Here is a 23,535-nt window from a genome sequence, read left to right on the forward strand (position 1 = left end):
ATTTTATCTGCAAATAAATTATCAATATATTCATTATGGTTAATATGTTTCATTGTTTGAAGGACACAAAGACATGTGGATAGAGCGAATTGTATTTATTTGACCAAACAGCCCTCACTAAATTATAAATTATTAAAATTATTAAATAATTATTAAAATTATTAAAAGTTATAATAATTATTATTAAATATGTACTCACCTGGCAGGTTATTGACGTATCCTCCATCCAGCAGAAGATGCCCATCTTTGGGGTCACACAATGGAGGTAAGTAGCCTGACAGGGACATGCTGGAGCGGACATAACGCCACAGTGAGCCTGTATAATGATGAAGAATTTTGAGTTTTGACTAATGCTTATTACCACCACATCAAAGAATTTTTTCACCTGTACAATGGCAGTCAGTTTTAAAGGTGGAGGAAACTAGAGTGGCCAGCGTACTGTAGCCACCTGCCTTGGCCGGCTGTCGATTGCTTTTAGGTTTGATGTATTAAACGCTGTACCAATAAAGACACTTTTTACATGTAGGTGGGAGACATGTGGGCTTCAATGAACTGCACAATCCCAAAGTGTCATCAACCATCTTCTGTCACCAAGCCACAACAAACACAGCAAGGGGATCTAAAAAATTCCTGTCCAAAACTGGGTTTGAACCCACACTTAATGTGTCCTGGTGAAAGGCAAGCACCTTAACATCTCAGCCATTTTATGAATAACATAATCTTAAGAATAGGTTATCATGAAATCTATTGCTACTTCTATCCAAAACCACTTTTGTACACAAGTCAGAAGAGGCTGTTCACAAAACCTCATGAAGTCAAATTTCATGCAAATTAACGTAACAGTAAACATTGTGGTCTAAGTTATAGCACCTTAGGACAAGTTGATTTACAAGAAAAAAATAAAACTGATTTACGAGATTTTGTCTTAGAGAGTAAAAAGGTTTGCTGCAGCAGCTCACCACTGGTGTGGATCCTCATCTTGGATGCTGTGATGTCAGTGGTGATACAGAAGTACGGGATCCACAAGTCCTCTATCTGACGCTCCTTGAACACGTTTTCAATGCTCCGGTTAAAGGCAGCTCCTGTGGACAGAAAAGATGGCCGTACATTATCATGTGTTTATGGGGATAGTTCTATTTTAAATACTGTCAATCTTCAATCCTTTCAACCACTGAAGCACCTTTTTTTCAGTTGGAATTTATGCATACAATTATTACAAAAATTATGCCAAATCTGATTTCTTAGTGTCATTAAAGATGCAAGTTTCATCAAAATACTAGTACTGGCTCCAGAGGTGGTGAGTGAGTGCTTGGGGTTAAACGTTGCACAGGTGGTTGAAAAGGTTGACGTATTCAAGTATCAATCAAATGATGACATGAAGTTGATCACAATTTATTTAAAATTTGTTTGACTGGGGATGAACACTGCAAGCAAGAATATTACACTTCAATATGATGTTGGTCAGTTTTATGGATGTAAATCACTGGCCTTTGGCAAATAAATGACAAACTTTCCGCCAGGTGACACCTCCAGAGTGAGCGCACAGTGCATGCCGTATCAGCGAAGGGCAAGTAATCTCCTTATATAGGACTGCCTGAATGATCTCACCACAGCCGCTGATATATTCAACGATTTATTTCATTATAGTTTTTACATCTTACTTAAGAATATTTCATTTATACCACATCAGTCAGTTTTATGGGTGGCAGAAATCAGTGTGCCTAAAGAGTAAAAACACTGGTCCTAAGGCAAGTGACTGATGCACTTTTCCACAGGTGACAAAGACTTTTCAACAACAGAGTAAGCTTAAGGTGTTTGACAATACACAGCTGAAGGGAAACAATTTCTAATGACCTTTATGCATGACTACCTGAATATTCCTGTGAGCTTTGACAAATGTTTTAAAGATCCCACAGTGAAGCTGAGAGAATCTCATAAGTTTCTGTGTCCAAGGTTGGAATTGAACCAACATTCTGTAAATCCTCGTGTTTGAAAGACAAGCACGTTAACCGCTTAGGCAAGATTTACCTGTCCTTCATGACAATATCAAGTGGCTGACAACAGTCGCGTTGTGCAGTCTAAGATCACTTGTCTTCTACAAATACATATATGTCACACGCGAGAAAGTCCATTAGTAACTTATCAAATTGCAGTGGTTTATCCCCGGCTTCTCACCTGTGAACATGGAGGTGGCTGGGTAAGTCAGGTCAAGGATCTTCTTCCACAGAGAACCCATCTCCTACAACAACCAGGTGGGAAATGTTCCCTATTACTTCTAATATCAATACGGTACTTTTTCCAGTGCCATGACAACTCTGTTCCAAGATGAGTTGACCATTGTTCACTTGCAATACCTGGGTACTACAGTTTGTCCACACATCATCACTGCAAAGGCAGGAATGACTACACAACTTAGGCCCAAGTTTCTTTAGACAAGTAAGGTTTCACCACTCAGAACGCCCAAAAATTTACCATAAAGAATAAACTCTTGAATATTTTACACATCCTCTAATCATTTAGTGGAGATGTATACACTGACTGAGCAATATCCACCCACATGTCTGAACTACAAATACATGTAACGTATTACAGCACCTCTGTGGCATGGTAAGGCAAACTTTACAAAATATCTTTACTATACTATAGTAATTAAGGTGAAGTTTCCACTACATGTATGTCTGTACTTCTACGGTAAATTATGTAGCATGTTTATGAGTGAGTGAGTGAGTGAGTGAGTGCTTAAGGTTTAACGTCATACTTTACAATTTTTCACTTATATGACGATGAAGGAATCCATAGAGTGCATGTAATAAGCCTCCTTGTTGCAGGACAGATCTCCACTGTTCATTTATCTAGTGCTGCTTCACTGAGACGACCCACTCCAGGCAAGTAAGCCGCCACGCCCGAGCCATTATACAGATACAGATCAACCAGTCGTTGCACTATTCCATTAATACTGAACACAAAGCAAGGAAACTACAACTTTTTCTTTTAAGGTCTTTAGGTGTGACTTGACCCAGGATTGACCTTGGATGTACAGGGAACAAACTCTACCAGCTGAGCCATTGGGGATGATGTAGCATGTCTGTACTCAGATAATGTAACTACATGTACATGTATACAACGTACCACAAATCATATCATACGGCCAAACAAAAAGTGTTGTTTCCTTTTTTACTGGATTGGTGGAGGGCAGTTTTGGAATATATTTAGACTCTCAAGATATTCCAAACTGTTATCTGGACAGGCATATATGTACATGCAACAATACAAATGACATGAAACACATTTTCTTTGTACAGTATGTATATAGAAATCAAACTGGAAGAAATACATACGAAACACCATTCCCTTGCTCTCTGAGCGAACTGGGCTATTCGTCTCTCCTCGCACCAGAGAGCTCCGATAAAGGCCCCCATGCTCGTACCTCCGACCATGTCAATAGGGATACCGGAGTCCATCATAGCCTTAATCACTCCGATGTGTGAACAGCCTCTGTATACATATGACACATAAGTCTGAACCATTGTATATCGAAGACATTTAAATATTCAGGAAATCTAGATTCACAATCTCATTGGATTTGGTAGAAACTTCACCAAAAAATTTAAAAACTCAAAAATGTAAATAATAAAATAATACTTAAGGTGTTGAAACTTACATTTTTCCAGTGGGACATCATCGTACCTTATAAAGCTAACCATACACTGTACATTTAGCCACAATTTGAAATCGGGCCATCTGATCTCCAATTTTCCCTCTCTTGTGTTAATTTCATCAGAATAAGATGTCTCAAAAACACTGAGACGCCCCACTGGTTAAATCTATTAAGGTAACCGTAAAACACTTTTCTAAGATCAATAGAACTCTCAGAATGAAGCAAAATGTTAGATGAGGTTTTGCATTTGTTACATGTCAAGTTTTCTCTTTAACACCTGAAGGTAAGGGTGACTAAAAGCAGCTGCCAGTCACACTGTACCTAGCTCCTCCCCCTCCAAGCACTAAGCCAATGGATGTTCCTGTGAGAAATCTGGCCAATCGAGAGAAGTCTGACATTCTATCTGGTTCCATTGTAAACAGTTTGTCATAGGATTCCATCTGTTAACAGAACAATAGAATTCATTTATTTATTTATTTGACCGTCACACCCAGAACTGTTCACATTAAGATGGCTTTTAATCAGGATTATGGATGGAGGAAACCATAGTAATATACCACTATTTTTCAGGTATCTGACAAACCTTCTGCCTTAAGGCTGCCATCCAACCAGTTAGATTTGTGGCAAAAGGGACAAGTGATTTCAAGATCCATGAGACAGATTGCTCACAAATAGTAATAACAGCCACATCCGATCAAATTAAAGGTCACATTCAAACATGAGAACAAAAAGGTCAAGGTGAAATAACAGTAAACAATGATCACAGGGTGGGAATGAAATTCAGGCCTCATGACAAGAGAAAGACTGCCACTGATAACATGTAAGTACAAATTTACCCAGGACAGCATTGCTGGGGAGGTGATTCATATCTGACCTCTTCACACTGGGTTTCAGTCAAGGCACGGCACTGAAAGGGCTTATACCTTGACACTGTTAACATGGTGGGTCACAAGGGACTGATGAATGTGCACGGATTGTGAGTAAGCAGAGGCTGATGACTGAGCAGGAATAAATGACTGAGCAAGAATAAATGACTGAGGCGGGTTGGTGGCTTAGGAGGAATTTACGACTGATCAGATACTGATGACTGAGCAGATACTGATGACTGAGCAGATACTGATGACTGAGCAGGGATTGATGACTGAGCAGGGATTGATGACTGAGCAGGGACAGATGATTGAACAGGGCTTGGTGAATGAGCAGGGACAGGTGATTGAACAGGGATTGGTGAATGAGCAGGGACAGGTGATTGGACGTGGACTGATGACCAATCCCGGGATTGATGATTGAGCAGGAAATGATGACTGAGCAGAGATTCATGACTGTACAGGGATTTATGACTGAACAAGGACTGGTGAGCTGGGATTAATGACTGCGCAGGGTCAGATGACTGTTCAGGGACTGGTGATTGAACAAGGACTGATGACTGAGAAGGGATCGATGGCTGAGAGGGGACTAATGACTGAGCAAGATTGATGACCTACCGTCTTGGAGAGAGACTTCCTGCTGAAGACTCTCTTGGGGCAGCGGATGTGGTGATGTGAGGAACACCAGCCACGGGCGTTGAGCCACTCAGCAGTGTTGCGAGGTGTCTCCGCATCCTCCCGGTGCAGCAGGATTAACTCCTTCTGAGCTCTCACTGCCAGACTCTCCAGCTGCTTCTCTATCTGTGCACAGATATATTAAACTCTGTCACCATAAATATTATTATTATATTTTAAAACAATCGGAGTTCTTCGTATATTTGGCCAGACCCAACAAATGATCGTTATTGTATGCAAATCACATGCACGCCCGAGCTCTGAACTCACTGAGTTGAAATACTGTCACAGTTTGACGCCACGCCACACAGAGTGTGGCATCATCACCTATAAATCGAATAATAACGAATGCAATATTGCTGCATGAGTCTGCAGAAAGTCGAGTCTTGTAAAACAAATTGCATATTTGAAAAATATTGACAATAACAGCAAAACAAGGCCTAGAGACACACAAATAAGTATCATAAACCTTTTCAATAAAATGGCTGCTAATACAGTTGGTGTCAAAATTTGTGACGTCTTTGGGTTGTTGTATATGTATGTTAAAATACCACAATGCAATTCTACCCCGACCCCCACCCAGACCCTATGTATCCCTTTTATAGGAGTTCACATCTTTCTACAAACATGGCACATACATGCAGACGTTTCATAACTGACAGTAGTTTTATGTTAAGCTGACATGGTATGGCTGAAATACTACTGGTGTGGTGTTAAGCAATAATTGGATGTTCAAAAAGAATCTTTGACACATTTATACAACACTGTGAACTAACCTCTCCCAAGACATTTGGGTCCTTGTCGGCGATTCCCACAATGAGGATACAGTCAGCCTGTCGGATACAGCTTCTGGTCCATTTTGACACTCGGGAATCACATTGGTACAGGACCATGCGGTGAATATCCTCCTGCTGCCCCAGCCAGTTGAACAGCCGAAAGTCGTTCACACTGCAACAGATACATTCACAGTGACACAGAAACATTCACTCTGGTACAGGACCATGTGGTGAATGTCCTCCTGCTGCCCCAGCCAGTTAAACAGCCGGAAGTCGTTCACACTGCAACAGATACATTCACAGTGATACAGAAACATTCACTCTGGTACAGGACCATGTGGTGAATGTCCTCCTGCTGCCCCAGCCAGTTAAACAGCTGGAAGTCGTTCACACTGCAACAGATATATTCACAGTGACACAGAAACATTCACTCTGGTACAGGACCATGTGGTGAATGTCCTCCTGCTGCCCCAGCCAGTTGAACAGCCGGAAGTCGTTCACACTGCAACAGATACATTCACAATGACACAGAAACATTCACACTGGTACAGGACCATGTGGTGAATGTCCTCCTGCTGCCCCAGCCAGTTGAACAGCCGGAAGTCGTTCACACTGCAACAGATACATTCACAGTGATACAGAAACATTCGCTCTGGTACAGGACCACGTGGTGAATGTCCTCCTGCTGCCCCAGCCAATTAAACAGCCGGAAGTCGTTCACACTGCAACAGATACATTCACAGTGACACAGCAACACTCAAATGGCAACACAGAAGCCTTCATTTCACTAACATTCACATGGCAAGATAGAAGCATTAAACCCTGCTGACAATAAACTTTCAAATTGAAATAAAAACACTTTACACTCTGAAATAAAACATATACACTGCAGCACAGAAACATGAACTGAAACCTTGATCCTTGGACTAAGAAACATTCATGCCACAACGCAAAAAGATCTGCATGCCAACATGGAATCATCATTCACACCACAACGCAGAAAAATCTGCATGGCAACATTCACACCACAACACAGAAAGATCTTCATGGCAACATAAAAACATTCACACGGCTAAACAGCATCATTTACAAGGCAGCACAGAGGAATTTGTACACTACTTCACTATCCTTGCATGCACACCATGCCGGTAAATCAATGCTGACATCAGCCTGACTCATTAGACCGAAATTTAAAGCCTTTATTTATATATGAATAAGACAAACTGGGGGCATAAGCCCCACTTTACTCACCTGTCTAGTGCGGCTACACCTAATCTGTTCTTCACAATATCGCTGGTCAGCCTAAGGGTGGAGCCTGCAGGTACACAAAGCTAATCAAAAAAGTGTTGACCCTTTACTCAAATCACAATGACTTAAAATGCATTTTTTTTACCTAATTCTATTTAAGCTGTGGTGCTAGGGGTCATTGAAGTGGCTACTACTAGTATTAAAGCATTAAAGCTTACATGAACAGTTAAAATAAAAGCCTGAGTTGAATTGAAAAAGACGCTGGATTTGACCAGCTACATGTGACCATTTGACAACCATCACACTGTCATCATTCTCTTTATTGTTGTCTTTTTTTATTGTGTTTATCTTTACCTTTACCATTAGCCCAAACCTCTAACAGAATCACCTTAACTTTAGACAGATACTTCGTTCTAACAGAGAAAAAATGAATATTCAAAGGAGGGCTATAATTAATTTCTGCCTTACAATGTTGGAAAAAAATTATACATTATTATTATTTGTTAATATATCTTCCAATAAACTTCTACCTGTGCCAAAATGAATATGTGTTGCTTGTTTTTTTTTTTTTGTCTTAGTACATTCTATCACAAGTTAAGCCTAACAAGAACCACCCCTTCAAGGCTCGGGCATATCCCTCCTGTTTCAGCTCAGCCTGTTAATGTATGTGTGGAACGATTCCACTTGCCATGCCTCAGTTACATCAGCACTAATACCGTTACTAACCTATAGCCTTGAGCGCGTGCTGTAGCTCCAGCGTGAAGTTTGTGAGGGGGACATCATCAGAGATGGCCAGCACTGCCACTGTAGCCAAGTTAGCTACAACTGATCGATTCTCCATGTTAGGGTGCTCTGCAAAGTCCACACAACTTTATAACTGAGAAGTCAATGTTAACTTTAAACAAATGTGGGAAAATTTCAGCTTCCAGTAACCAGGTGGTTTTAAAGTTTGACTTCAGTCAGACATGGTTTTGTGTTCTTCCAGACTTATAAAGATGCAGATAAACAAGAAAGAACAGAGCTTGAACCTGTGACTCATTGGTCAGAAGTCGACTGTTTGCAAAGAGGATACTTGTTTTATTTATTTATTTGATTGGTGTTTTACACCGTACTCAAGAATATTGCACTTATAGAACAGCGGCCAGCATTATGGTAGGAGGAGCGAGGCAGAGCCAAAGGGAGACCCGTGACCATCTGCAGGCTGCAGGCTGACCTTCCCACTTACAGCCGAAGACGAAGCCAGCATGAACTGGACTTGAACTCACAGCGACCGCATTGGTGAGAGGCTTCTGGGTCATTTTGCTGCATTAGCGGGCTAACCAACTGAGCCACAGCAGGCCCCGCAAAGAGAATATATAACATGAGCTTTTTCAGCAGTCAAGAGGTTCAGTAAGGTGCACGACTGATTTTTCCCCACACCATTAGACCATAAGAAATTTCATTTCACAGTACATGCAGGAACATTCAATACTGAACGTGTGGGATGAGGAATGAAAAGCCGATCCTGTAGCTAACTCATGTGACAGTAGACCCAGAGCACTGTTGTTATCGGAGCCCAAAACACTGACCGACCTGACAATGCTGCCGTTGTGCGACTGTGCAGACTTCCCAGAATCCTCTTGCCCAGCAGGTGGATGAGACGGGTGACGACCTGAGGGAACTTTTTCTTGATGAGATTCAGGAGTTCAGATGGCACCTTAGCAAGCTCCGTGTCTCTGGGAATTGAAACATGCCAGGCGTAACATTATTTAGTCTGTAAAGTCTGGTATGTAAAAGTGCACTATCAGAAGCACCTGCAGGCCTCAAAATGATACTGTTTATGCTAACACTTAAGTTTTTCCCAAAAGAAATTATCAAACTTCACTGAAAATATAAAATCCCTCTTAAATGGCTGTATAAAGTGGATGAATCAATCATAATAAAAAAAAAATGTGTCACCTAAAGCGAAAATTCTGGTAAAATACTGTGTATGTTTATTTGATAGTTTCTATCTGAATGCCAATACTGAGGAATTTTTAACTCATACAACGTTGCATGGGTTCAACTAATGGGTTTTGTTTACGGCTGGAGGAAACTGGAGTAACTGGAGTAAAAGTGACGACCTTGCCCTGGCACCTGACAAAACACAATGTGCCGCACCCACATTGGTTCACAGTTGCTGTGATATACTGAATTTCACCTGAAGTTTAGCCAGTAAAAATACATTTTAAGAAGCACAATAAAGGCCTAAACATAAATACTTTTCATGCAAATTAACACTTAATTAATCAACCTTTACAATAAAACTCTTAACCAGCCCTGTAAGACGGATGAACCAATCAAAATCTAGCAAAATTTATCACTGGAAATTGACTGTTGTTCTTCTTTCGATGCCATACTCAGGAATTTTTAACTTATACAATGGCTTATGGGTTTGGCTTATGGGTTTGGCTTATGGGTTTGGCTTTTGGGTTTGGCCTATGGGTTTGGCTTATGGGTTTGGCTTGTGGGTTTGGCTTATGGGTTTGGCTTATGGGTTTGGCTTTTGGGTTTGGCCTATGGGTTTGGCTTATGGGTTTGGCTTGTGGGCTTGGCTTTTGGGTTTGGCTTATGGGTTTGGCTTATGGGTTTGGCTAATGGGTTTGGCTAATGGGTTTGGCTAAAGGGTTTGGCTTATGGGTTTGGCCTATGGGTTTGGCTTGTGGGCTTGGCTTTTGGGTTTGGCTTATGGGTTTGGCCTCTGGGTTTGGCCTATGGGTTTGGCCTATGGTTTTGGTTTATGGGTTTGGCTTATGGGTTTGGCTTATGGGTTTGGTTTATGGGTTTGGCTTATGGTTCCCATGGAACTGGAGGGAATTGGAGCACCTTGCCCTGGTACCAGACAAATCTGCTACATATAACTCAACGTGCCCTACCTCTGTGGTCAGGTGTTGAAGGCTGCAGTTACATACCTGTTTAGACTAGATAAGTGTAATACAAAACACAGCACTATGGAAGCAAACCCAATTTTTGGTTTCAGATATTTATAGGTTGTGTTAGTGAGTGGGCCGTGGTTTATATGTTACAGGGCTTGCCTTTGAGTTGTCAGGACAAGCGAAGTACAGGTTCAAATCCAACAATGGACAGGGAATTTGTAGATTTCCCCTGTTCTCCCCTGACGACAATAAGTGGTCAACCACGCTTTTGTGCAGCCTAAAGTCCACTTTCTTCCACCAAGATGGCATACATATCTGTACGTCACATGTGAGAAAGTTTGTCAGTAACGCGTTCACCCCAGTTTCCTCCACCCATGAAACTGACGGCTATCGTATAAGTGAAAACTTCTTGAATATAATGCAAGAAATATTACTTGTGAACACAGCAGCTAGTTATTTTCTGGACTGTTTGGGGCAGCTTGGTGGGTGGGGGGAGTAATTTGCTTTCATTTTACTCACCTTACAGCCATGACAGTGGTAGCTCTCTCTGTCTGCGTTAGCACCTCCACAATTCCCACCAGTTCTCCGCGGCCATACTCTCCCACCAGCTCTTTTTTCCCACCCCAAGTGGATATCACTGACCTCAGACGTCCGGTCAAGATGATGTACAGAGAGTCTGAATTGTCACCTTGTCTGAACAGAAAATTAACACTTAATTAACTTAATTAATTAAGGTATTTAAGGAAGTATTCAGAAACACAAGGACAACCAGGTAAATACAGTGTCATTATATACAGGATACTGCACTGTGCAGGCTGAAAACCGTCAATATTTTCATGAGAAACACCTTCATGGTAGTGAATATTCAATGTGCATTATTCTATTACTTATTTACATTTTGACGTTACCATGATACAAACACGACCTCACCTGAAGAGAGCTCTGCCTGACTCAATGCTCATCCAGTCGAGGGCAAAGTCAATCTGTCGTACAAATGGCGACATGCGTAGTAAAGCTGAGTGAGCAACATTAAGGACCACAGACGGCTGTTCCTTCATGATGCTACAATAAAAGTCAAACATCTACACGTATAGCTTCAAATATTTATGACTCACTTAACAATGATTACTCAAATATTGTATTAATTGAAAGTCTCCTGTACTTATTCTAATACTTCAATCAATTTGACCTGAAAAATAAGTAAATAAATAATACAATCACACAAAACAAAATTTATGTTTCTTGTATTTAATTTTAACACTTTTCTCTCTTCCTTGGTTCGCAAGTGGACAGATATTGGTGGTAAAAGTTACTAAAAGAAAATGTTTTAATACATGTGACCTGCTGATGACTTTGCTGGTGGACCATAAAGCATCCACACGTACTGATACCTTTGTATCAATTTTATATGACCCTGATGACAAAACAGCAGTTTGATTGAGTGCGTGCTTGGAGTTTAACGTTGGTACTTAACAATTTTTCAGTCATATGACGACAAAGGAGTCCTTAGAGTGCATGTAATGTTCTTCCTTGTTGCAGGATGACCTTTTATCTAGAGCTGCTTCACTGATGCAAGTAAGCTGCCTCGCCCTGCCCGAGCCATTACACTGATACGGGTCAAGAAGTCGTTGCACTATACCCTTCATGCTGAACGCCAAGCCAGGAAGTTACAACTTCCTCTTTTAAGGTCTTAGGTGTGACCCGACCCAGGAATGACGTGGGATCTACCTCCTCCCGAAGCGGACACTCTACCAACTGTGCTATTGGGGCCACACTTCAGTTTGAGTAATTCTACACCAGTGATGTCCCCCAAAATTGCTACTAACATCACCGCATATTTTATACCTAATTCATCTAAAGCCATAGTGATAGGGGTGTTTAATTTGCTACTATTTACGAATTTACATTAGAAAAAATCTGACTGAGTGATTGAGGATATGATTCCAATCCTCAATCACTAACCTGCAGATGTCTGAATTTGAAATGATGGCAACACTGGAATCTGTTTTGGCTCTGACTGTCAATCACTCACCTGTAAAAGTCTGACTTTGAAATGATGGCAACGATGGAGTCTGTCTTGGATCTGATGGTAAAGAAGGATGGCTCACCGGTGAGGACACCTAGCGTTCCCACCATATCTCCAGGGAAACCTTGAAACAACACCAGCTGAGGAAAGAATGTACATGTATTTAATTCATTGTTGTTTCATGCCATACTAAAAATTTTCCCCTTCTATGATGTCGATCAGTATCAAGAGTAAACCCCTGACCTCCGGCAAGTTACTGATGAACTTGGGATGGCTGTGCACACTATACTGGTGGAGGACAAGTGGTTTCAATGAACATTCACACAAGTGTCATACACTGCTTACATGCATCTTCACCAAGGCCCAACAAACAGTAAGAGTGTGTGGAAGCGGGGTGGGGGTGTAATTCACACATTAACACAGTCTCATAGTGACTTAAAGAATCAACGTGTTGTAAGATGTTCCAAATTTCAAGTGAAAATAAAAGTTAAACTTGAAAATTATCTAATTTTTGGAAAATCTAGACTATCTTGGTCATTTTTCCTCTTGAGGACATATTTACATATATGATCGAAAGCCTTGAAAACCAGAAAAAAAAAAAAAAAAAAAAAATCGCGAAAAATAAAAAGGTGCATTTTCAATTTTAATTCTGATTGCATTTTTGGACTTTTCTGCGCCTGCTCACCAGTAAAACATAACATAAGAATGGTACTGCCTGATGATAGAACACTCTCTAGCCCTGTATTATTTGTTGGTCTTGTCACAAAGTCATGACAGCCTTTTTATATTACACAGAGTAGGAAGTACAACGTCAAACGGATCTCCCGCTATTTAATAAAAGGATCTGTTAAAGTAATACTGTCTTAATTAACCTACCACATTGAGTACATGGTATTGGCTATGTTTACCTCTTGCTCGGAATGTCCCACGACCTGCTGTAACATCTGCAGACACCCAGTCACCACAAATATCAGGTTACAGTCCTGCGGGAAGACGTACAATGACATATATCAGGGTTCGTTTACATTTTTTTGTTTCTTTGACTTGAGTTTTACACTATACTAAAGAATATTGCACTTATGTCAGCCAGCATTATGGTGGGAGGAAACCGAGCAGAGCCCTGGGGAAACCCAAAACCATCCCTGGGGAAACCCAAAACCATCCCCAACTTGCTGGCAGGTCTTTCCACATGTGAACAGAGAGGAAGCCACCATGATTTGAACCCAAAACGATCCCCAACTTGCTGGCAGGTCTTTCCACATGTGAACAGAGAGGAAGCCACCATGATCTGAACTCACGACGATCACATGGGTAAGAGGCACCTGGATCATTATGCTGTGTTCGTATGCTAACCTCCAGGCCATAGAGGTTCCAGCAAATACATGCAACAGTTCTCAGGTTTACTCTAAAACACAGGTATCAGACAGATTTTATAAAGATGGCATCACAGACAAGTGGTAGTGGTCTCCAGAAAGAACCCATCAAACCGCTTGACCAGAGAGAAACATCATGATTTCAAAGCTTATTCACACTACTTCAAGGACAATTGCTTGTCACAGAAATGTGGGATAAACAATTCATTTTGTTTTTATTACCATATTATCTTAAGTTACATAACCACTGTATTGCTGGGCCCAGTAGTTCAAAAGTGTATTAGCTAATACTGGTATTAAGTCATATTTTGCATTGAAGTTTTTAGCCCAATTCTGCAGCCTGGTTCCCCAAAGTACATAAGCAGCAGTTTTAGTTCATAATTAATATGTTACACAATTTTTTTTAAGCTAAGTACAAAACTGAAGACTTTGCATAAAGTTAAATTTGGTATTAAGTTTTAAACCAGTTTTGAACAATCAGGCTCTGGGATCCATGAATGATAAGTCATAAAGCCGCTGAGTACCTGGAACTGATTCCACAAAGCCATTTCACACTTAAGTCAAAATTTTAAAACTCCTTTTTTTTTGTGTTGCTGAAAGTTGAAATTTGGAAACATTTATCTTAAGATGACATTAATGAGGCGGACAAAATTTCAATTTCCAAAACCACAAAATAAGGTTTAAAACTGTACTTCAAATTTTACCTACAATACCTGGTCTCTCTGAATATGATTGGTAAGCTAATCCATTTTATGCCTGATCTCTCTGATAACAATTGGTAAGCTAAGCCATTTTACACCTGATCTCTCAGATTGGCAAGTCAAGCTGTTTTATACCTGGTCCCTCTGATAATGATTGGTAAGTCAGGCCATTTTATACCTGGTCTCCTGCATTGGTAAGGTAAGCCATTTTATACCTGGTCTCCTGCATTGGTAAGCTAAGCCATTTTACACCTGATCTCTCAGATTGGCAAGTCAAGCCGTTTTATACCTGGTCCCTCTGATAATGATTGATAAGCTAAGCCATTTTATACCTGGTCTCCTGCATTGGTAAGGTAAGCCATTTTATACCTGATGATAGGTAAGGTAAGCCATTTTACATCTGGTCTCCATGGTGGGCAAGTTAAGCCATTTTATATGTGGTCTCCCTGATTGGTAAGCTAAGCCATTTTATATCTGGTCCCTCTGATAATGATTAGTAAGTGAAGCCATTTTATACCTGGTCTCTCTGATAATGATTAGTAAGTGAAGCCATTTTATACCTGGTCTCTCTGATATTGATTGGTAAGCTAAACCATTTTATAACTGGTCTCCCTGATTGGTAAGCTAAGCCATTTTATACCTGGTCCCTCTGATATTGATCAGTAAGTGAAGCCATTTTATACCTGGTCTCTCTCATACTGACTGGTAAGCTAAACCATTTTATACCTGGTCTCCCTGATTGGTTAGCTAAGCCCTTTTTATACCTGGTCTCCCTGATTGGTAAGCTATGCTATTTTACACCTGGTCTCCCTGAATGGCAGGTTAAGCCATGAAGTGTTTGGTCTCCCTGATTGGCAAGCTAAGCCATGAAGTACCTGGTCTCCCTGGTTAGTAAGCTGTGTTCCTGCTCTGACAAAACTCAGGTGAACTTTATCCCCCAGTAGAGACTTGTTCTGTTAAAATAAAAACAAAACAGAAATATACAGCAAATAGAAAAACAGAAATAGAATATACACATATATACAACAGAACAGAATTATTAGTTTGAAATTGACATAGTTGTTCCTAACACACAAAAATATCCCACAGGGCATTAACATTTAGAGAGCAACTCCACTAAGGCAGACATGTGGCCCTACACAATGCTTATTTATTTACTTTGTAAAAAAATTTATATTCAGGAATTTTACACTTCCATGTATGTGATGGCAGTCGGTTATATGGGTGGATTGAATAGAGGGCCTGTCATAAACCACTGACATCTGGCAAGTTACTGACTAAACTTCCCACATGTAGATTTCCTTCAGAGGTTGTGATGAATCTTAAAGCAGCACACTGAGTCCAACTTGATGAACTAGGTTTGAACTTACACCTCAGGTATCTTAGCTACTGAAACGCAAGCACCTCCAACCACTAGATCATGACCCTCACTTTTGTTTCACCTTACCTCTAGTTTGAGCAGGGTGATGAGATCTTGTTTTGCTAATTCCAGAATCTGTTTCTCATCCTTGACAAACACCTCAGAGTCACCCTGTTCTGTGCTCACCCCTGAAGCTCCCCCAGCAGAGCGCTTAGCCCGCACACGTCCTCCAGCGACTAGCGGGTCACTCCCATCTAATGGCTGCAACCGATCAAAAATCTGTGTTAGGACAGTTGAAAGAAAAGACAACACTACACCAAATGCATACATACACAAATGTATCAAAAGAGCATTTTATAAGTGTACATTTTTTGTATTTTTCAGATATTTCTGTGGAAAGTATAAAATAAAATCATGTGCATCAAGAAAATCAAAAGCACCGCAAGTTATTATTTTAACGATTCAGGCGCAAGTTTTTTCCATAGTCTGAGAAAGCCCCCGTTTCCAAGGAGATCTAACTTGACTGCTGTTGTGCTTTTTCACTATACACACTGAATGATCTAAGGGTACAAGTGATGCAACATGCTGTTTCCTGTTGGTGTATGGTGTATCCCATGGCCTATTAAAAGTCCGGAGTAAAAGCTGATTTATAGAGTTACCACAAAAGAAATGGCTGTGACCATTAAAATTTGTTTCTACCCACATCCAAATAAACCAACCTGGTTAAATTAGTTACTTTCTTTTCTTTTAATATGCACGTGTCCCAAATGATGAAGTGTTTCGTCATACTAGTTGCCAGGCCAATGTATGTACAATGTACAATGTTGCAACACAACAGTTGTCCAGCCAATCATGTGTTGTTTTATCACACTAGCTGTCTGGCCAATCATGTGTAGTGTTTCATCACACTGGTTGACTGTCCAATTATGTGAAGTGTTTCATCACACAAGTTGCCTGGCCAATCATATTTCATCACAACAGTTGTTCAGCCAATCGTGGTGTTTCATCACATTAGCTGCCTAGCCAATCCTTTGGTGGTTCATTGTAACAGTTGCCTCTTCTATCATTTGAAATAGAGAGCTCTTCTCTACCTTTTTCACCTCACTGTTTGAAGAGGTAGAGAGCTCAGCCCTACCTTTCCCACCTTACCGTTAGAAGAAGTAATGAGCCCAGTCATACCTTCACTACCTTGCTGTTAAAAGAAGTATAGAAATCAGCCTTACGTTTCTCAACTTAATCTTAGAAGAGGCAGAGGTCTCCGTAATAGCTTTCTTTTCTTTCTGTCAGAAGAGTTAGAGGGCTCAGCTCTAGCTTTCTTACCTTTCTGTCAGAAGAGGTAGAGGGCTCAGCTCTAGCTTTCCTACCTTACTCTTAGAAGAGGTAGAGGGTTGGGATTCTTCACTAGAAACTCGCGCCCGGATACAGGCCACGTCAAAATCAGAGATGGCGGCCATGAACTCCTGACCTTTGTCCACGATACCGCCTCTGTACTCCCGCTCTGATTGGGTGGAGCTGTGACGTGGCTTGGCTGTCATAAATTCAAGTGCAAATTCAAAAGACTGACAGCTAAATGAATGGAGTAATATATTGATATCAGTTCTTCATGAGAGCCAAAAAAATTGTCAAAGACAATTGCCCCTGAATAGAGAGGTTGCAAGGGTGTTCAATTTGTCTGCTGGATATGTTATTCACCATCAAGCATTATGAAAGAAACCCCTGAAAACAAGAGGCTGCGCTAAACAGTGTATACTTCTTATAAAACAAAACACACATACAGGCACATCTCCCCTCAATATGTATACCAAAAAAAAATATACATCAATTTTCTTAAGAAATTAACCAGGTCTTGACAACAGTCGTAAGAAAGTGGATTCCATATGTGAACAGTTTAACTTAATCAATTTTTCAGATATTTTGGTCACAAGATTATGGTAAATCACTTAAAATTCCACCCATGACCATGTCATTCATTTTGCCAGATTCTGAGAGTTTTCTGATAGCTTTTTCATACAAAGGTATATCTTGAGGTTGGATTAAAAGGCAGGATGATATCCTACTGGAAAAGTGTAGGGTCCAGGACCAAAATGAATATTTTGTAACATTTATTTGTCTCCAAAAAATGGATTTTTTTTCCAAAGAGGGAATTTAAACCTTCACATTCTGTGTACTAACCGCTTGCAGAGCTGGCTGTGCTGTCCGTGGGTTTGCTGTGTGCTGGGGGTCTCCCGGGGTCACTGGTCACCTCCCCGTCATCTGTGGTGGAGGCAGGGGCAGACAGACTGGACATCAGTTTGGGTAGGGCTGTCTTCTGAGGGCTGGGGCGAGGGGACAGACTGTGGATGGACAGCTTGCGGTCACTCAATGTTTGCTGAAAAACCCAATTAGATTCTCAATCTAAAAAAAGGACTGAGTAGCAACCCTAAGATTTTGAAAAGCACTGACATCAGCAACATAATTTCATCATAAAGAAAGCACTGACCCACCTATTGACTTTGAAGAGATGGCTGCCCTAACATTTTCAGGAATCTACACATCACACACCGATTTTCCCCTGCACAGAGAGCCCAATGTGTAAGGTAAGTCATTTCCAGTGGACTTCTGGCAACACCACACAAAATACCCAACAATCACTGTTGATGAAAAAACCTCCAGAAATACTAAATGCTATGCTGATAATACTCAGGGCTAACCCTACTGAATCTGCCAAGATAGCGACCCTGGCCTTTTCTAAATTTCTACGTAACACACAGATTTTCTCCTGCAAAATGAGTTCAATGTGTAGGTTAAGTGATTTGCTGTTAACTTTGTGTAAGATGACAGGAAAGACCCAAAAATCAATGCTCACTGAAGACTTCATGCATGAATACCAGGCAAGCAACCAGGGCTTTTCTGATCGATTTATTGATTTACGTATTTATTTGATTGGTGTTTAAGCCGTACTCAAGACTATTTCATTTATGGGACGGTGGCCAGCATTACGGTGGGAGGAAACTGGACAGAGCCAGAGGGAAGCCATTCACAGGTTGCTGGAAGAACTTTGCATGTACGGCAGGAGAGGACTATTTTGATAACACTGAGGATTGACACCACTGAGTTGGTTGAGGTGGCATCATTAACCTTTTCAAAGTATACATAACACAGATGTTTTCACATGCACAAAGAGCACAAAGGTACATGATTTCTAATGAACTTCATGTCAGACCACATAAAAGACCTTAATGACCTCTGTTTACAGGAAGGCACCTTCGCTGAGAACTGTGGAGACAGAAATCATACAAAATTTCCTGTCCAAGCTTGGTTTACATACCATGGTGAACATGTACATGTACATATCAGATTGTATGTTAATGTACATGAATATATACAAATTATATGGTCCTTAGGTACATGTAGGTAATACAAGAACACATTACCCTTTCTGCACTGAAAATGTTGTATGCATTTATTTTTATACTGCTATGATTTACTTATTGATTTAAATGATTGATGTTTTACACCGTACTCAAGTATACTTCACTTAACTTTCAGAGAAAGTTGCCCTTTCATACGTGAAAAGATTAAGGAATTAAGGTAACATAAATAAGGTAAGCGTACCTTATTAATGAGTTCACTACTCAATCCCAGGTAGTTGTGTAAAGCCATAAATGTCACCCTCTGGAGGCGGACCATTATTATCTGAAACATGACAAAGCCAGTTAACGCACACCTTAAGCGATGAAGACTTCCAAGCGATGCCATATTCTACCTGTGGCAGACTTCAAACATATACATGGCATGTTCATAGCCAGAAGACAGTTCAGCAGCTGACAGGTCCCACGCCAGTGTGTTACTGTGAGACAAAATGCCATCTTTAGTACGTGTTGACATCTAATTAAAGAGATAGGTGTGACCAACAGGAAAGATCGCTGACAGCAGTCAAACTTGATATCTTTATAGAGTGACCAAAATCAATTTCAATCATTCCTTTTCTGACCATAAGCATTTGTGTAAGTAAACCTACGTAATTAACCAAACTCATGTGGGTCAATAGTGGCAAAGTACCCACCCTAGGGTATAAGAGTGTGGCAAAACCTGAAGAGGGGGCCTCCGTGGCTCAGTTGGTTAGCGCACTAGCGCAGCGTAATGACCCAGGAATCTCTCACCAATGCGGTCATTGTGAGTTCAAGTCCAGCTCATGCTGGCTTCTTCTCCGGCTGTAAGTGGGAAGGTCTGCCAGCAACCTGCGGATGGTCGTGGGTTGCCCCCGGGCTCTGCCCGGTTTCCACCCACCATAATGCTGACCGCTGTCATATAAGTGAAATAGTCTTGAGTATGGCATAAAACACCAATCAAATAAATAAATAAATCAATCAAAACCTGGAACTTTATTTTGTTACTGTTGTGAGTAACTCTCCTGTGGTTGTGCTTGTTGAACACTCTGCTGTTTACTGGTCAGTTACTTAACATAACTCTCACCTGTACAACTCTAACAAGGGACTCTGGGTATTTGGTGAACATCTTTTGAAAGGCTTCTGCAGGCAATCTGTAAATACAAAGCTAGATTTGAAACCAATCCATACTTTCAGTATTCATGTCCAAAACAAAAACATTTTGACACAGGTATATTTGCATTTTGCTGAACAACAGCATTGTTGGTGCAGAATGAATAACAGGCAATGCTATCAGGCTTGGTATTGATGATCAAAATATGCAGGATTGTCCTATTTCAAACTCTTAAGTGACACAGTTCTTCAAATAAAATGTTGACACAAAAAGCCAGTACATCACAAGGGGGTTTAAACCTATAAGTTTAAAAGCAACGTGACTCGTTGTCAGTAAGTCTTCACTCTGGTGGTGGAGACCAAAAGTGGGTAACTATTTTAATTCTAGATGCAGGTGAGCTAACACAAATTTCATTTGTGTTTTACAGGTGAACTGTCACTAAAACCTCCAAAAATGGAATAAAAATTAAACTGAAAATTCACCTTTCTAGTTTATCCGATTTTAAAGTTCTAAGATGATTTTCCTCTTTCTCTAGGCTTTATGAGCAAATAAATGTGTCTTTAGGTGAGCCCACACAAATTTTATTTGTGTTTTACAGGTGAACTGTCACTAAAACCTCCAAAGATGGAATAAAAATTAAACTGAAAATTCACCTTTCTAGTTTATCCGATTTTAAAGTTCTAAGATGATTTTCCTCTTTCTCTAGGCTTTATGAGCAAATAAATATGTCTTTACCACCACCAATTGCCGGGACAGTCCAGATTTCCCACAACTTAGATTATTTTCCAATTTCTCTGGGCTTTATGAGGTTTTATGAGCAAATAAATGTCTTTAACATCACCAATTGCTGGGACAGTCCAGATTTCCCACACATAATCTTTGATGATTTTCCTCTTTCTCTGGGCTTTATGAGGCCTTAGGAGCAAATAAATACGTCTTTAACACCACCAATTGCTAGAACAGTCCAGATTTCCCACAAATAAGATGATTTTCCACTTTCTCTTGGCTTTATCAGGCTTTATGAGCAAATAAATATGTCTTTACCACCACCAATTGCTGGGATAAGTCCAGATTTCCCACAATTTAGACGATTTTCCTCTTTCTCTAGGTTTTATGAGCAAATAAATATGTCTTTACCACCTCCAATTGCTGAGACAAGTCCAGATTTTACACAATTTAGATGATTTTTCATTTTAAATTTTACATGCACTTCTATGCCCTCCTTCAATAATTCTGCCCATAAAACAAAACTTTAAATTGGTGTGGCCTTCAGCAGTTCTTGAGATATAGTGACAACACCAAAATGTTTAAGGATGTGCATATAAATGTATGGACAAACAAATAATACTACCTTTAATAAAGGCAAACAAGATGTTTAAATGTTTCTCAACTGACTTAAGGCTTTGTTCATGACAGCAAATACTCCTACCCATTTATTCAAAGACAGTGATGATGACAATATGAAGTCTACCCATAACTAAAATACCCAGACAATTATTAAAAGCAGATCTTATTCATAATATCTCCTACCATAATGCTGGCCACCGTCATATAAGTGAAAAATTCTTGAGTACGGTGTAAAACACCAATCAAATAAATAAATATTCATAATGCTGTCTCACTGAAATATCAGCATGACGAAACCAGATAACTGATTTAATAACAGGCTTGTAACTCACACATAAGTCATGTTACATGTACTTTGTAATATAGGTTGAAAGTCTGTTACACATATCTATAAAACTACCTGCTCATCACTATAATAACCCAAATTCTAAATGCTAAGTCTCTGCACAAGTTTTAACACAACTTTTCAAGAGACACATTTTGTTTGATTCAGACTGATTTATACACCTAATGGGGTTTTGTGTGTGTCAAGTTTGATTAATTAATTTCTTTTCAGAACAAAACCTAAGTGCTGGCATCAAAAGTATCACCTTAACGTCTGCAGGTGCTTCTGAAAGTGAATTATTACATACTAAACCTTAGGTGATATTCAGTACAACTGAAACTACGTAAGAACAGAATAAAATGTGTGGAATTCCAGTCCTACCTGAGCACAGTTGTATCCACAGCCGCTGTGGCCGATACAGTCTTGTATGGAGACGGGTGACCCTGTGGGTAAAAACGACAACAGTCAATGTTCAACAGCGTTTCCAGAAAATAGAAACTGACCTTAAGACTGAAAAGTTTCATGCGACAAGGGAATTCTAGAGGTTGTAAAAATAATGCATTATGTTTGATTAATTTAATTTATTTCATTGGTGTTTTATGCGACCAGTATTTTTCGGTGACCAGTATCATGGTGGATACTGAGCACATTATGTTTCAGCTTAGCGAGTACAAAACTGTAATGTATAAATCTAAGTAAATGGTTCAATGATTCAGGCCGATCGTCTGTTTCATCATGTCTTTGATATCAAACCACACAAGCGATAAAATGTATTTTCTAGAACAACAAACTAAATTCTCTACACTCAGCTATATTCATAGCTCCTGGGTTGTCTGGAATATTACAAAACAAACAAAGCATTATATTTGTTTATTGATTTGATTGGTGTTTTAAGCCGTACTCAAGAATATTTCACTTAACAGACGGTGACCAGCATTATGGTTGGAGGAAACCGGGCAGAGCCCGGTGAAAACCCACAACCATCCACAGGTGGCTGACAGACCTTCCCACAGACAGCTGGAGAGGAAGCCAGTCTGAGCTGGACTTGAATTCACAGCAACCGGTGAGATTGGTGAGAGGCTCCTGGGTCATTACGCTGTGCAAGCGCACTAACCAACTAAGCCACGAAGGCCCCCAAAGCATTGCAATTACAACTGTCTTCACCTATACTGTTGTCACAATAGCAAGTAACATATAAGATATATTTTCTCATTTATTTATTTATCTGATTGGTGTTTTACGCCATACTGTAATTCTTCAACCTTTTCACATGTTTGCAAGGTGTTGTTTCAAGAATATTCTGAATGTATTATTCTTTGTACACTGATAAAATTATACTTTTTGTGAAGCCCTGAAACTGACCAACCCAACCCATGTAGTTTTGTGACCAAAAACAAATCACTGGGGCCTCTGTGGCTCAGTTGGTCAGCGTGCTAGCACATCATAGTGACCCAGGAGCCTCTCACCAATGCGGTTGCTCTGAGTTCAAGTCCAGCTCAGACTGGCTTCCTCTCTGGCTGTACGTGGGAAGGTCTGCCAGCAACCTGCGGATGGTCGTGGGTTTCCCCCAGGCTTTACTCAGTTTCCTCCCACCATCATGCTACCCGCCGTGATATAAGTGAAATATTCTTGAGTATGCCGTAAAACACCAATCAAATAAATAAATAACAAAAACAAATCATAAATGTGCATAAATAGCACTGAAAGTTGCTCTTCGATATGCAAAAAGGTAGAGGAATTAGGGTACTTAAGAACACCTGAACATGTAAGGCGGTGGCTAGCACGATGGTGGGAGAAAACCGGG

At 40.2% G+C, this 23,535-nt stretch overlaps 1 protein-coding gene across 1 annotated transcript in view; it reads right to left on the reverse strand.

The window, feature by feature from the left end:
• The window catches only part of LOC135480321 (patatin-like phospholipase domain-containing protein 7), a 43,184-nt gene that overhangs the window by 9,788 nt on the left and 9,861 nt on the right, over positions 1-23,535 (reverse strand). The window contains exons 8-28 of the mRNA XM_064760139.1: positions 22,113-22,174; positions 20,033-20,099; positions 19,172-19,252; positions 17,750-17,945; positions 16,942-17,105; positions 15,665-15,838; positions 15,093-15,170; positions 13,052-13,126; positions 12,150-12,283; positions 11,048-11,179; positions 10,637-10,810; positions 8,796-8,938; positions 7,950-8,075; positions 7,227-7,290; positions 5,976-6,147; positions 5,143-5,325; positions 3,980-4,098; positions 3,339-3,495; positions 2,176-2,239; positions 960-1,082; positions 200-316 (exon numbers count right to left, since the gene is read on the reverse strand). Coding sequence (XP_064616209.1) covers positions 200-316; positions 960-1,082; positions 2,176-2,239; positions 3,339-3,495; positions 3,980-4,098; positions 5,143-5,325; positions 5,976-6,147; positions 7,227-7,290; positions 7,950-8,075; positions 8,796-8,938; positions 10,637-10,810; positions 11,048-11,179; positions 12,150-12,283; positions 13,052-13,126; positions 15,093-15,170; positions 15,665-15,838; positions 16,942-17,105; positions 17,750-17,945; positions 19,172-19,252; positions 20,033-20,099; positions 22,113-22,174 — 2,605 coding nt within the window. The remainder of the gene's footprint in view (positions 1-199; positions 317-959; positions 1,083-2,175; positions 2,240-3,338; positions 3,496-3,979; positions 4,099-5,142; positions 5,326-5,975; positions 6,148-7,226; positions 7,291-7,949; positions 8,076-8,795; positions 8,939-10,636; positions 10,811-11,047; positions 11,180-12,149; positions 12,284-13,051; positions 13,127-15,092; positions 15,171-15,664; positions 15,839-16,941; positions 17,106-17,749; positions 17,946-19,171; positions 19,253-20,032; positions 20,100-22,112; positions 22,175-23,535) is intronic.

The sequence above is a fragment of the Liolophura sinensis genome, chromosome 13 (genome assembly GCF_032854445.1).
Source record: "Liolophura sinensis isolate JHLJ2023 chromosome 13, CUHK_Ljap_v2, whole genome shotgun sequence".
Classification (NCBI taxonomy): domain Eukaryota; kingdom Metazoa; phylum Mollusca; class Polyplacophora; order Chitonida; family Chitonidae; genus Liolophura; species Liolophura sinensis.